The sequence below is a fragment of the Microtus oregoni genome, unplaced genomic scaffold (assembly GCF_018167655.1).
Source record: "Microtus oregoni isolate MIOR12 unplaced genomic scaffold, Mior012 000073F_000, whole genome shotgun sequence".
Classification (NCBI taxonomy): Eukaryota; Metazoa; Chordata; class Mammalia; order Rodentia; family Cricetidae; genus Microtus; species Microtus oregoni.
Genome location: NW_024543980.1, coordinates 1,823,430 through 1,838,892, shown reverse-complemented (window position 1 = coordinate 1,838,892; position 15,463 = coordinate 1,823,430). Strand labels below are relative to the sequence as shown.

Genomic DNA, 15,463 nt, shown 5'->3' with positions numbered 1-15,463 from the left:
TTGTTACATATGGCTTAAAATTAAAGACAAATGAATTAATTTAATTTCAAGAAAATGCGAGGAGCTCCCATAAAGCTGAAATGTCCTAGCATGCCAGAAAGCAAGCGATCCTGTGGTGGTGTGGGTTTTCTTAATTGGCCATGCTCCTCTGTGTAAGTCGCGGCTCACACTGCAGACCCTGCTCTGTTACACCATGGCTGGGCTCAGTTGTTCTCCATTCTCGAGCTTTATTGTCATAAACTGCTCTTCAGCACAGCACTGCGGGCTCATGCAGTTTGTACAGTTAAAGCAAAAGCAAAATGCAACAGAAGTCTCAGCCTCTGGTGCGGTAGAGGCCTGCAATTTCAGGGTGCCTTGAGAGCTCAAGAAGTCTACACCCTAAGAATCTGCACCAAAACAAACAAACAATTGTGGAGCTGGAGAGATGCCTCAGTGCTTAAGAGCACTTGTGTTTGCAGAGGACCTGGGTTCCATTCTCAGTATCCACGTCTCATGGCTCTCAAGCATAAATAACTTCTAAAGCATTTGATCATATCTTCTGATCTTCTCCAGCACCAGGCATGCACTTAATACACACACACACACACACACACACACACACACACACACATATATATATATATATATAGTAAGCAAAATACTCATATACATAAAAGAAACTGAAAATAAGTAAGTCTAAAAGACTAGTACTGCCAATAATAATAAAACCAAATGCCAGGGTTGTGCTATAAAGATCTTACCTGTACGTTTTGAAGATTTTATGAATTCTTTATTATCATAGTTTGCAATGCTATTTCAGTGTAAATAGAAAGCTGAATGAAAATGTCATGACTTGTATGACTGCACTGAAAGCAAAAATCTTAAAACTACAGGTAAAGTCACATGTCCTTTGTTATTTTTCTGTCATGTTTTTTATTTTCTATTTTATGTGTGTGGGTGATTTGCCTGCATGTATGCCTGTGCACCATTTGTGGGCCTGGTGCCCATGGAGGCCAGAAGAGGGCATCAGATTCACCGATACTGGAGTTACAGAAGGTCGTGAGCTCTCTTGTGGGTGCTCGCAATGGAACCTGGGTTCTCTGGAAGAACAGCCAGTGTGCCTAACTCCTGAGCCCTTACTCCAGTCTTCTTTGTCCTTTATAACTACTTTGGTGATCAGTTTATCATCTCAAGAGAACAAACCAGTTCACAGGATTGAGGATATATGCTTCAGTTAATAGAGTATCCGCTGCTCAAACATGAGGTCCCCAGCGAGTGTAGACCCCCAACACCCATCTAAAAACTCATGTCTATACCCTAAGAAAGGTAATTCCCTGATGATCAGCACTGAAAGAGTAAGTAAACACGAGCCTACATCTCTAACCCAAAAGCTATCTTCAATTGATAACCTCCCTCAAATGAAAAAATTGTTTTCTCCAAAGGAGTCTCACTGGGTATACAAACCATACTTAATGGCAGACCCCAGCAGTAGATGGACAACAAAATGAACTCAATGACATATTTTGAAGCTTGTTTTGTCTCACAGTGCTTTGTCTGAGCTTTTTTTCCCCATTGTGACTTCTGGGTTTGTGTTTTTGTGAGATCTCTGTGCACACGTGTGTGTGTGCCTGCATCTATATGTGTTCCTTGTGCTTTTTCTTTGGCTCTTTTCCCCGATTTGCTTGTTTTGCTCTATTGTGGTTTGTTTGTTTTTATTTTATAGTTTTTTAGATGCTCATTTCTTTTCTAATGAGAGCAAGAAAGGGTGTGGTTTGGGGGTGGGAGGAGGTAGGGGGGGAGATACTGTAATCAGAATATATTGTATGAAAAATCCATTTTCAGTAAGAAAAAAATATTCCTCAGCCTTGACCCATTGAGCCATTTGGGCACAGGCTTGATCCATTTTAAGGAGAGGTCATTGTGAGCATGTGCATAAAGGAGAGGGGTACAAGGCTATCTGGGAACAGGCTCTTCTCATCTTTAGGATTACCCTCTGCGTAGCGAAATGGTGGTAGCCAAATCCATTGCTATTCATTGCTGGCATTTTAGAGCAGGAGGGAACAATGTATGCTATTGCTGTCAGTTCTTCTGTCCTATAGGTGAGGAAATGAACTGGAAGAATTTAAGTGAGGTGTGCAAGACATCACAGCTGATTAATGGCTGTCCATGACTGAGTCCAGGTGGTTCCTCTCATTATTGGTCCATGGCCTTCCTGAAATTTATAGAATGTCCCAGAGACACTTGCTCCTAGCTTTTGCTAACAGGGATGCTCTGCTCTGAGATGGTTTTATTGCCATACCCTTCTCCACTCAGAATGCCCCGTCCCACGCTCGCAAGTTGTCTAATTGCAGCTAAGTGGGTCTGAGGATACTCTATTGTATCTATTACAATAATAATCTATTGTATTGGCTTGCATCACCTTGAACTTGTTATCTTGATCACATCAATACTTTCCCCTGTTTATTCAGACTGTTCACAAATAGGAAGTCAAAGAAATACTTGCTCTCTGAACAAACAATCCAACTTTGATCTAAAATATCTTTGAAAGTTTTTCTGAAGCTTTAATTACTCCATTCCTTTGGTTTGGTATGTGCAGTCAGGGTCTCTCAATTTCCCCAAATTTTTGAAAATATTTTGATATTCTGTGTCTTCTGGTATAATACAAAGCATCATTGAGGTAAATTAGTAGATTGCAGAACTCCGGTCCCTTGACCAGGAGCTATAGTTAAAAGAACAAAGCAAACTTTAGGGAAACCAGTATAGCATAATCTCAGTTTAATGGAAAGTCTCTACTCCGATGACCACTCTTTTCAAATTACACTGTGGGCTTCAGCTACAAAGGCTGTGCAGCAATGTGTGACTCTGTTGGGAAATATGCATGCGGTACCTTAGCCACGCTGGAGGCCAGGGATCACAATGTGGGTTTCAGATGCAGTTGGCCACTGACGCTGGGTGGCAAGGACTTAAAACAAAAACAGGAAGAGCCCAGAGCACAGCAGTGGAAAATTTAGGTGGGTGGGTGTAGAGTGGAAAATGTACTCCCTCGGGCCACGGCCTATGTTCATTAGCAATGACCTTCCTTTGCTCTAGCCCTGTAAACTGATGTTGATAGTAAAGCTTCGAGAGAATCTGAATAAACCCTTCTGCCTTGTCAACCAAGGACAAAGATGAGACCGCCCAATTTAGTTAGACTGTGGCCAGAACCATGTATTTTTAATCGCAGCCATGGGCTCAAACTGTTCCGGATCTTAGGCCCATAGATTCAAGCAATTCAAGTCAGCATATGCTTCCACTCAACTGTGATGTCCATTTCCAAATGGTCATAAATATGTAGTATAAACACTAAGGTCGGGGGACATGAAATGGATGACAGCATAAACTAATAAGGCTCCAGAAACCGGTGTTCTTTACCCCAAACGGCATGGGAATGTTTGACTTTGTATCTTTTGTGTTGCATCCATATTTCTGGGAAAAATAATTTCTGCCTTCATTCCAGCTGTACAGTAGCTACTGTGGTGATCGGTTACAAGCGAAAGGAGCAAGACAAAACTCCAGCATACAAAGGACAATGACAACCAGAAAGCAACAGCTCCATCCTGTCCTGGCCTTGAAAGGAATTGGATCCTAGGTGGTGACAACATTTCCAATCAATTGTCCTCTGTCGCCCTCTGCTGTTCTTCTGGAGAAGTTTCCCCTTACAACAATGAGAAATCATGTACTAGCTGCATCCATTTCTATGCTCTCCCTGCTGGCCGTAATGGGAGATACAGACAGCAAAACAGACAGCTCCTTCCTGATGGACTCTCAACGCTGCATGAGACACCATTATGTCGATTCTATCAGTCACCCATTGTACAAGTGTAGCTCAAAGGTAAGATCAAGGTCGCTCCCAAGTCTTTGAGAAGATACCCCTTTCCCTCTCTTACAGAAAAGAGGCCATAGTTCCTTGTCAGGTGGCGAAGAACTGTGACCAGAGCCCAAAGTGTAGCTCTATGACTGGCTTGTAAAACTCACAAGGGAATCTTTCTTTAGAGTTTTTCCACCATGTTTTGCAATACCATGACTGTAATGGAGCTTGTACATGCTGATCCTGTTGTTGGGTATCCTGTGTCCCTGACTGGGAAATTTATGAGCAATAATGTTTATTTTTCAATAAAGAAAAACAGTGATTAGAAATAGGGCTCAGTGGGTAAAGTGAGGACCTCAGTTTGGATCCCTAGCATCCATGTAAAAGAGCTGCCATGGTGGTACACACCTCTAATCTTAGGGATGAGGAAGCAGAAACAGGAGAACCTGTGGGGCATGCTGGCTAGTCAATCTAGTCCAGTAAATGAGCTCTAGATTCAGTAAGAGACTCTGTCCTTCAACCTCTAACCACCACAGTCATCTTTGTAAAAATGCACACATGTGCAGGAACATACACACACACACACACACACACACACACACACACACACACACACACACACACACGCACACATACATGCAAGAAGAAAGAAAAATGGAGCCTCCAAGTTATCATAATTCCTTCTACCTGCATCAACAACCAAAAGAAGGGGAAGAATTTGAATAAGATTTAACAGTGGAACACATTCTTGGAGGCTCCTCAAACAGTTTTCTGAACTACCCCAGAACAAGCTGTGTGGCCTAAACCTTCCTCCCTGTGCCACATTTATATTAAAATGACTCCAGAACTAAAGATGACAATTCAGTTTTTTATCATTTTATCTTGATTAGCAGTTTTGTCTTCTTTGCAGTGGGTAGAGTGTTTCTTGCACAAGTCATCTATGTCTCAGTGCTGAGAAGAGGTGCACAAAGTACTAACACCCTAAAAGACCACCAAGAGTGGCGGCCATGTAGACCACCCAGAAGGGAGGCACAACGTAGGATGGAACGAATTCCAAATTACAGTTCTCCTGACTATTGTTCCCTCAGCCACGTGCACTAAATGTGGCCACACTTAGTAAATAAGATTTTGTTTAGCTCTACCTCAAAGGATTCTCACTTTAGTCCTGAGACTAAAACAGCAGCAACAACAAAACCCATTGAAACATTCTCATATGTTAAGTATTTTTAAAATTACCCATATAATTAAGAATTTTCAAAGCAATATAAATCACTAGAATTAAGCTCATAGAAATAAATCTCTCCACCCTCCATTTCAAACATGTCTGCGTTTCCATTTTCCATTACTTACATGATTGTAGACCTAGGAAGATCCCTTATTTTAGTTTGAGGAGATAAGGGTTTGAAGGATCAAAATTTAAGTTAAATCAATTTCACCATTGTATTAATAAGACCTGGGACTGTAGGAAAAGAAATAGATATTTTTCCACTTAAGAAAATATCCTGGTTCTTATTTATACTTGAGGAACAAAACTGAAGAGAAACAATTAGATGGTGAGCAGAAAGTTTCCTTCTTGGAAATGGAGAGCAGGAGCTGGTGGAGCTGGTGGGGATTGGGGGGACACACTGGCTTAGGGTTCATTTCAGCACCACAGAAGCACAAAAAGCAGCAGCAACAACTAAAACAACTATGAGGAAAAGATAAGAGAAACATTTTTATAACCGTGATTGCTCAGAAATTACTTCAGAAGAGACAGCACTTGTGTTCACTGCTTGTTAGTTCATGGACGATTTCTTTCTTTGTTGAACTGTTCTTTATAATCATGTTTCTTTAAAAGGAGAGAAAAGGAATTCAAATTTAAGAAAGTGTCATTGTGATGAAAGGGAGGATAAAAGAAAATAGTGGCATCTACAAAAAGTTGAGAGTGGATGGCAGAGCTTGCCTAGCATGTTTGAGATCCTATGTTCCATCCCCAGAACCAAAAGAAAAGTTGAAAATAATCCAGAAGATTGGACAAAATGATTTGTGATAGATGGAAGACTATCTTAGCATGTTAACCTAAGAGAGGAAAGTTCAAGGAAGAAATGCCATTAACGCAAACTCACAGGATTTGAGCAGGACTCTTAGAAACAACTTTTAGTCAAATGTTGTTCAACTTTGCTTCTCCCAGAATGCCACCGTGCATAGCAGTGTAAAACTTGATAATAGAAAAAAATGTTTGTCATTTCATGGAAGCAATCTGTTTTCCAACTTCCCAAATGACCCCAAATATAGCAATGGTTTTATGTAAATGCTGCTTGTAATTATTAATCTTCTTTCCTTGGTCACAGAAATTTGTAACTCTGCCTGGCAGAGTTTCAGTTACCAGACCCTTTCTGGATTAAATTTTCTTTATGTATTCAGGAAGAAAATGATTTTCATTTGGAAATATTACATAGTTTTAAATTTTTACAGACTTAGGCTGATAGTCCCTCTAATGGGTCTTGTAGCATGAATAATAAAAACCCAAAGACAGAAATTGGGGTTCAATCTGAAAGTCAGAAAAACAAAGGAGCCAAGCCACCAGGGAAGTCTTACCTCTACCAAAGCTAGGTGACTGCAAAACTAAGCTTCTCTTTCATCCCATTTTCTATTCCCTTTAGTGCTGTGACTCCCTAGGACTGGGATTAAAGGTGTGCGCAACCACCACCTGGATCTGTTTCTGCATTGATCTTGTGTAGCCCAGGGTGGCCTTGAACTCACAGAGATCCTCTGTCTGGTCTCCAGAATACAGATGAAATCTATGTGTGGTCAAAGGAAAGGAATGTACTGCCTTGAACACCTAACCTGTGTCAGTCATTTCAATACACACACGCACACGCATATACACACACACTCAACACACACACACACACACACACACACACACACACACATATATATATATATATATTCATTGCCAAGAGACCTGCCATGTAGGTATTATCATTCCCATGATGGAACAAAGAAAACTTGTGGTTTCTTGATGCCACATAATTTGGGAATGGCAGTATTTTCTTTGTAGAGTTCATTTTTCTGAACCTGGCTCCTCATATTGAAGAAATGCAGTAAGAATATAGGAGCTATTATTTAGAATTAAGATCTAGGTGCCTGCATAAATGTCATAGCTTACAATTTTTTTCTAGAAAAAAAAAGAAATAATGGGTAAATGTTTTCTGGACAACTTTTGTGGGACTCTCTGTTCACCATGGCCTTGATCTTGTATTTGCCCAGTTTTAGGTCCTGTCAACTTTCTCCTAACAATTCAGTAAAGAACTAAGATATACTCAGCAGAAAAGACTGACCTACCAAGAAAGACAGAGTAGCCACTGTTTAGATTATACCCAGTGTCTTTGTTTGTAATGATATCTCATGGGATTTGGTCCAAAAGGGCCTGGAAGTGGCAAGCCATTTCCATTCTTCCTAAGAAATCACATTTCCCTGAAATTCTGCAGAAAGGTCATAAAGCAAACAAGCTTAGGATCTGCAGCCAGAAGAAATGGGCTGTCTGTAAAATGGTGACAGACACTGAGGCTTTACTCCAGTAGAGATCTGCTATTCAGTTCTTGATACACAGCTTTCCAAATGAGTGATTTCAGGAAGCCAAATCATTGTTTGGTGCCTCAGTTTCCTCCTCTGCAAAAAGAGCTACTTGCTCAAGGACGTGGCTATGTATGGCAGCAATGGTAATATTTGTAAAGCAACTAGCACAGAGCTTGCCATATAACAGACCTTTAATAAAGCTGTTATGATACTGATGAAGAAGTTGTAAGCTAGACAGGTGTTTCAACCCACTCTTCTATTTCAGTCACTACTAAGACTTCCATAACTGTTGGGATCCCTGCAGTATTAAAGGATTAGGAATGTGAACTTCCCTATGACTCTGCTGGTTATGGGAGGGGTGGGGAAGAACAGAAGAGCAAAGTAAATATAAGCCCCTGTGCTGGGTGCTGAGAGAGAGGATGAAATAGAAGCAGACTACTGGCTACCTTCACAAGGGGAATGGAGGAGGTGCAACGGTGAGTTCTGATTCCTGACCAGCTTGTATTTCTGAGATCTTGGGTTGGAAACGTGAACTGGCTCCATGGGTGTTTGAAGCCCAAGTTGTTGAGAAGTAGGGGACGGTGGTCCAAGGTAATGGAGTAGAATCAGGTTCTAAGTGAGGGGTGAGGGGCAACCATTCTGGGCAAGATGAGACAGCAGACTGTGAGGAAAGAAGGAGCTGAGTTGAGGAGACCAAGGTTGTAAACATTCCGAGAGAGAAGGTTTTTCATGTCAAGGACTGAGCTGCAGGATTGGGAAAGAGCTGGTAGAATCCCCAAGCCCTATTCTGTTGCTGCCCATGAAGTTCATAGGAAAATGTATTGGAGTTAGAGATATGGAGTTTATAATATAATTGATCACCTGAGACATGTGGCATAATTTTTAAAATAAAAAATTTATTTATTTATTTATTTATTTATTTAATATCTGCCAGCATGCCAGAAGAGGGCACTAGATCTCATTACAGATGGTTGTGAGCCACCATGTGGTTGATGGGAATTGAACTCAGGACCTCTGGAAGAGCAGGCAATGCTCTTAACAGCTGAGCCATCTCTCTAGCCCCTAAAATAAGAAATTTATACTGATGGCTACTGTGTGCAGGCATCATCAAAGTTGTTAAAGACAAAAACAATAGGAGAAGAAGACAAAGAAATATTTACCCCTCATAATGCTTCAAGAGGATATAGGAAAAGGAAGTGTTCGCGATGCAAATGCCTCTTCACATCTGTTTGATTTTTGGCTTGTGTGACAGTAACAGACAGCAGTTGGAGTGATGTGAGTTCCCATCCAAATCTTCAAGTCTCACCCCTATGCTACTTTGTTCCCCTGGTTGTCATTTTGTTGCTGATCTCAGCTGGCACAGGTGACCCTTTAAATATTGACCTGAGTTCCCAGAGATGAGCTGAACAGTCATGTCTTGATGTCGCAGGTAAAGGAAGGTGTGGGAAAGTGACATTGATGGATCTTGTTCCTGGTATATATATATTGAGATCATCTGAAAGAAAGACATACTTAACTCAAAGTCATGAAACATATTTAGAAAGTTAAAATAATAGAAAAGAATGTTTCTGGACATGTTCAGTTCTCATTATAAAGGTGAATTTACTCTCCTTCCTCTGTCCCTCCCTTGCCCTCTCTACCTCTTTGTGTGTGTGTGTGTGTGTGTGTGTGTGTGTGTGTGTGTGTGTGTGTGTGTGTAATAAGGAGGCTGCTTGTTGGTTCCTGGCTGCTTAGCCTGAAATAATCACACAGAAACTGTATTAATTAAACCACTGCTTGGCCCATTAGCTCTAGCTTCTTATTGACTAACTCTTATAATTTAAGCCATTTCTATCAACCTGTATATCGCCATGTGGCTTATCGGCTAAAGTTCTATCTGGCTCCCACAGGGATACATGGCTTCTCTCTGACTCCACCCTTCTATTCCTGAGTATTCAGTTTAGTTTTCCCCGCCTAGCTCTGCTCTGCCCCGCCCTGCTCTGTTATAGGCTCAAAGCAGTTCTTTATTCATCAATGGTAATCACAGCATACAGAGGGAAATCCCACATCGTGTGTGTGTGTGTGTGTGTGTGTGTGTGTGTGTGTGTGTGTGTGTGCATGTGTGTGTACTGAGAACACCAAAAAAAAAAACCACTAATTGTTTCAGTGTTTGGAAGAGGAGACCCACAGACAAGATATAGGAAGGTTTTCATTAGACAAAACCAAGTGAAAATGACGTCCCTGGGAGAGTAAAGACATGCACAAAGGCAGGAGGAAGGAAAACTAAGGGCAGTCCCATGGGCTCTTAAGTAGTTAAGTTCGACTTTAACTGGAGCAGGGAGCAGATGATGAGAACAGCTATAAGACAAAAAGTACTTGACATGTGGGACAGTCACGGTAGGTACTGACTGTATATCTCTGTTTATTCATCTTGTGTAGAAACAGTACATGAGAAATAGGGACTAGGCCCACTGAAGGTGGACCTAGGTCCTTCCATCCTAGAGATCTGGTCCTTCACGGTAGACTGGGCATGAAGCATGATATCCTAAAACTTTTAGTTTAATCACAATTAAGGTAGCTTATCTTCAAGTTACCCTGTATTGCAGACTTGACTATTTTATGGACAGCTAATATCATGTTCAGTTAGGGCCATATTTGACTCACCATGTATGTCTTACTGGGATATCCCATGCTGTCTTTGACCTTTTGTAATTATTCTTGTTGGAACAGGTTTGTTTTATCCACCTGGATCTATAAAGACTTTACTTTGGAAAGTGGCAGAATGATTGCTTTACTCTCCAATAGGTAATCTGGATTAGATAGCAGCAAATTTTATGCTGTTTCAGTGTGTGAAGCAAGTTTCCCCATGTACTGGCAGATACAAGGAGAAGGAACTGGGGAAGTTCTAGGACTCTCAGAGAAATGGGGTAGACACCAGAGATGGGCCAGATATTGTTTATCTACAGCATAATCCTCTCAAACCTGGTTGGGATGATGTTTATCTTGCCTGTCAATTTGAAGAACAGACAGAATACCAATACAAACTTTAATAGAATCAAAACAGCTTACTGTAGCCATTTTCTTTCTGCCTTTGTGACCTTGCAAAAAAAGTAATGTTAGACCAATTGAATTTATTCCTCCCTTAGTCCTGCTAGCTTTTTCTGCTACTATCTCATAGTTCCTTCATGTGTGCGAATTAATTGTTGACATTTCTCCCAGTATTTCCTCAGATAATGATGTTAGTAATCTTTAACTATCAGTTTAATTTTGCCCCATAGGATGATGTCAGAAGTCATCTATAGTGAGTCTTTAATATTAACTGCTAATTACCAAAATATTATAAGGTTCTGTATCACCAGGGATCAAGCTGCCTTGGTCCATCTCACTCATGCCTCCCATCCCTAGTATTCAAAGATCATTGAACTCTATGAGCTGTCATTTATCTTTGTGGGGCAAACTCCTGTCTTAACGCACATTCAAAACACCTTTTCTTTGAGTTTAGCTCAAACTTTTTGGGAAAGCAGAGCAAATGAGTCTATCAGCCTACTGTTATAATTTAAACTAAGTGTGATCAGAAGAGTTCTTGCACATCCACTCGCTGTCTTTGACCTGGACATGCCAAGGAATGTGGTCAGCATTTTTCCTTCTTGAACTATGACCTTAAAGCAGACATGTTTGGGAATCTGTTCCTTATGCTCAGTGTTATCAGGAATATGCCCACATCTAAAGTGCTTTCCAGTGTGAATACACATAGGCTCCCATAAGAAACCTCCAGACTTCCTTTGTTTGGGAAGGTCATTACTTCAGAAATTTCCTCCTGAGTTCCTTACTTCTACTCAAAAAAAAAAAAAAGAATCAAAGGAACCTTTTGGCCATCTCCTTAAGCTGTATGCAAAATGGTGAGTATGTACATTTTCCTGAGGGTAATTTTTATACTTTTTAAACAGTTTTTCATTTTTAGATTCATTTATTTTTCCTTTATGTGTATGTGTGTGCCTGCTTACCTGTATGTACATCTTCTCAGGTGTCTGAAAAGATCAGATGTTGGACCTCTCTGGAACTGGAGTTACAGGCTGTTGTGAACCATTTGGTATAGATTCTGGGAATAAATCCAGATCATCTGTAAGACTAGCAAGTGGTCTTGACCATGTAATCAGCTCTCCATCCCCTTAGTTAATCTTAATAGAGTCTTACTATAAAGAACACACAAGCTCTGACACAGCAGCCCAAACCTCTGGAAATGGAGAGGGTCAGGGTGAATTTTCTCTAAATAATTCTGAAGATGCTGACATAAACTGTATAAATGACAGGTACCTCTTTAAGGTACAACCTCAGGTATAAACTCTCAGACCCGGAAATGTATCCTGTCTCTACTTCACTTTCTTCTTCTAAGTTACACCTAGAATATTTCTTCCAAAGCAACACTTAGATAACTCCTTTTTCTTCTGCAGAGACTACATTCCTTCTGTTTAGTTATTTCCCATTGAACCCCCAATTCCATCATTCTCTGTTTGAGCCTGGATTTCAATCTGAAGTGACTTTCTGCTTGTTGGTGGTGGGAGAACTGCAGTACTTTTGGGCAGTGGTAGTCCTCCATCCATCAGGAGAAACTCATTTTGTACTCAGATGTTTATTTGGCTTTGGTTTTGGAGGCAAGATATTTGAACTCATTTATGTACTTGAAGATGACTCCTGATACTTCTGCCTCTACTAAATGCTGAGATTACAGGTATGTGTCACCATCCCTGGTTCATATGGTCCTAGAGACTGAACCCAGACATGTGGGTGCACTAGGCAAGCGCTCTATCACCTGAAGTACATCACCAGGCCCGCTCCTGGATTTTTTTTATTCACACCATAGTGGTACATCTTCTTAATTGATTCTAAACCATCACTGCACTTCAGTCACCAAAGGAATCTTGAAAATCATGAACGCTTGGGCCTTACTATACGAGTTAAATTCAAAATCGTTTCAGATGGGGTAGTGTTGAATGATTTCCTACCAACCTCCAGGTGCTGGGGATTGAACCTAGAGCCTTGTGCATGCTAAGCAAGTCCTCTTCTGCTGAGCCACAATACCTTAAATACATATTTTAGGTTTACCAATAGATTCTGAGTTGCACCCACTGGTCTGACCCAGCAGGAATTGGACAGGAGTGTTAGAGCCTTTCAAAGGATGCTGTGGTAACTTGAGATTTAGGCACCTGCACGTAGTAATCACCTCCCGTTATTTCTCCAGATGGTGCTCCTGGCCAGATGTGAAGGGCACTGCAGCCAGGCATCACGCTCTGAGCCGTTGGTGTCCTTCAGCACTGTCCTCAAGCAACCTTTCCGTTCCTCCTGTCACTGCTGTCGACCTCAGACCTCCAAGCTGAAGGCTTTGCGTCTGCGCTGCTCAGGGGGCATGCGACTCACCGCCACTTACCGGTACATCCTCTCCTGTCACTGCGAGGAATGCAGCTCCTAAGGCTTGCTTCTGAGTGAGTGGCTTTCTGGCTGGGACAACCACAGGAGCAGTTCAACCAGCCAGAGGAGGACTGGCAAGAAAAGAGTTAAGGCAGATAAAGATGGAGCGAGTCCCACAGGATTGTGCATATTCTAGTCCTAAAGACTCAATGTGCTTTCAATGGAGAGTGACTCTGGGAACTCGTCTTTCATTGCCATCTCCTTTCCCTGAAGGAATTTCTTTGGTTACTTTTCAGATTCAGGCATTCCCCCTGTTGGCTCTGAATGTGGTTTGGGTTTCTGACAATTCTGCATTAGTGAGAAAATGTGGGGCCCTGTGCAAGAGTGTGTCAGGCTGTCCCTAGTTGGTGCATATTAGGGAAGAATTTGCCCAACTCTTCTTAGGAGATCTTCGGTTGTTTTTCACCTTGTCGTTTTGGTCTAAGAGTCTCCGAAGGTTACCAGTTTCAAGTTCCGGACAGCAAGTCTGTGGATATGTTTAGTGAGGTTTATTCACAGCTCGCTGATACTAAAATAACTAATACACGGGTTCTTTCATGTGACTATGGAACTCCTGACAGCTATAATTCTTCATAAATGACTTTGGGGCTATAAAGGTGGCATAAGGAATTTATTTTCTGGAGGCCTTTGCAGGTAAATGTTGCTAAACTTTTGTAAGAAGGTAGATGTTCAAAGACACACACACACACACACGGATGGATACAGTACTGACTCTGGAGAAGGCATAAATTACTAGTGGCATGGGAATACGTCATACTCATAACTGAGAATTAGTCAAGCAAGTAGGAATCTATTCGTGGGTATTCAAAAGCTTCAGTCATGTCTTAAGCATCATTCTCTAGCATCTACCTGTCTACGTGAGGCTGTCTAGTGGTGGCCTAGCTTATCCTCTGAAAATTTTGTTCCAATATATTTTTGGTCATTGAGGCTCAAATTTTGAATTATCCCAATGTTTTGAAATAAAAATAGAGTACCTTCAAATTTGGGCTGCATAGGTATTGTTATTTCTTCTTCTTCCTCCTCCTCCTCTTCTAGTCTTCGGTGATGTGGATATAAGATCCATGTAACTACTGTTTGGAAATCTCCGAGGATATGATAGAAGTAAGAACAATTCGAAGGAAATTGAGTCTCAGGACGCATGATGGGAACTTAAAATAAAAAAAAAATCAGTATACTGTGGTGCGTAAACTTGGCTGCAGGTCTCAAATTTTAGTACAAAATATGATGTGTTGTGGCTTCCTTAGGTATTATTGTGCGAAATAGCCATGACACATCCCTTTTGATCTCTTCATTTTTCTCAGGAAAGATTGGGTGCCCATAAGTCAGGCCAAGAGAAGCAGCAGGACAAAGTTCACAAACAACACTGTTGCTCTGTGCTCCAAACCTAATGATACTACTTTGATCTTCCTCAGCACTGCAGGAAGTGTGACACTGGCATGCATTATATATACTACAGGCACCTCAATGTGAACGCCAACATGAAAATTTAGTTTCCAGAACAACCCTAATACCACACTGTCTTGACTAACCAGGAGTGACAGCACTCCCCACTGTTAACACAGCTATCCCGTGAATTATTTTTCCTGCAGAGATGGTGGTTTTCTTCTCTCTTTGGTACTACTTCCACACAATTTTGTGAAAGCCAGTGGGATTAAATTTTTATTCATGGCTTTGAAACAGAATTTTTTAAAAAGAAACTTTAACTTGATTTTAACCTTTATGGTGATAGAGTTAGCAAATTCACTGAATTGGAAGATGTCCTTATCCTGAAAGCAAATTTAAATCGGCAATTTGGACCATTATATGAAGAGAAAAACTGTCATGTGAAAAACTAAATTTAACACTGAAAGTTAAGTGGGTATCTAAACCCCTCCCTTGGTTTGAGATAAGTTCTTGCTATGTTTCCCATGCTGGCCAGGAATTTTATACACTCCTGTCTACCCAGCTAAATAGTTATAATTCATACCGGATAATGAAAGAATGCTGGCCAGACCTAGGGATTTCTTTCCTGTTTGCCAATCAGAAGTATAAACAGTTCTGGAGAGATGGCTCAGGGTTTGCTGTCCTTTCAGAGGCCTGGTGTTTGGATCTCAGCACTAGTATAAGGTGGCTTACAAATGCCTGTAACTTCAGCTCTAAAGAATTCAATTTCCCCTTCTGGCTTCCATGAACAACCGTGAATAAGCACATACACAGACAGACAAATAAAAATAAAATAAATATTTTTTAAGTAGAAATAGTAAAATGTCTCTTCTTGGCTTTGAAATGTCATTTGCCTTTGAGCTTCTATAATATAACCCCCAAAGTCCAGTCTTTATTTGCTTCTTAAGTATATATGACTGTAGCAGAAAGGTGTTATATAACTCTTATCTTCTAAACCATCCAGAAGCTATGGAAAGGGACAGGTTCATATCCCATTACAGGACCTACCGTTAAATCTTCCTGCATAATAACCAGAAAATACTTGGAGCATTTGAGGACCTTTAATAAGAAGTCAGCATCTTCTTCAATTATATGGACAAAAAGATGCCTGCAAAAGCTCAGGGACTTGATTTGGAACTGGAGACCAAATTTCCTGCTCACCACGGCCACGAAACGAATGCTTCCCTTCCCTTCACTAGGTAATAGCAC

General features: G+C 40.9%; 1 protein-coding gene across 2 annotated transcripts in view; it reads left to right on the top strand.

Moving 5' to 3' along the window:
• LOC121441038 (norrin-like) overlaps nucleotides 1-15,463 on the top strand; it is a 29,992-nt gene that overhangs the window by 11,016 nt on the left and 3,513 nt on the right. Inside the window, exons 2-3 of one of the 2 annotated variants that reach the window (XR_005973421.1) lie at nucleotides 3,476-3,850; nucleotides 12,606-13,465. Coding sequence is in view for 1 of the 2 variants with exons in the window: in XM_041642178.1 (XP_041498112.1) it covers nucleotides 3,683-3,850; nucleotides 12,606-12,833 (396 nt within the window). In the remaining variant the exon portion in view is untranslated. Of the gene's footprint in view, nucleotides 1-3,475; nucleotides 3,851-12,605; nucleotides 15,434-15,463 lie in introns of those variants that run through there. The other variant, XM_041642178.1, reaches the window with a different exon arrangement.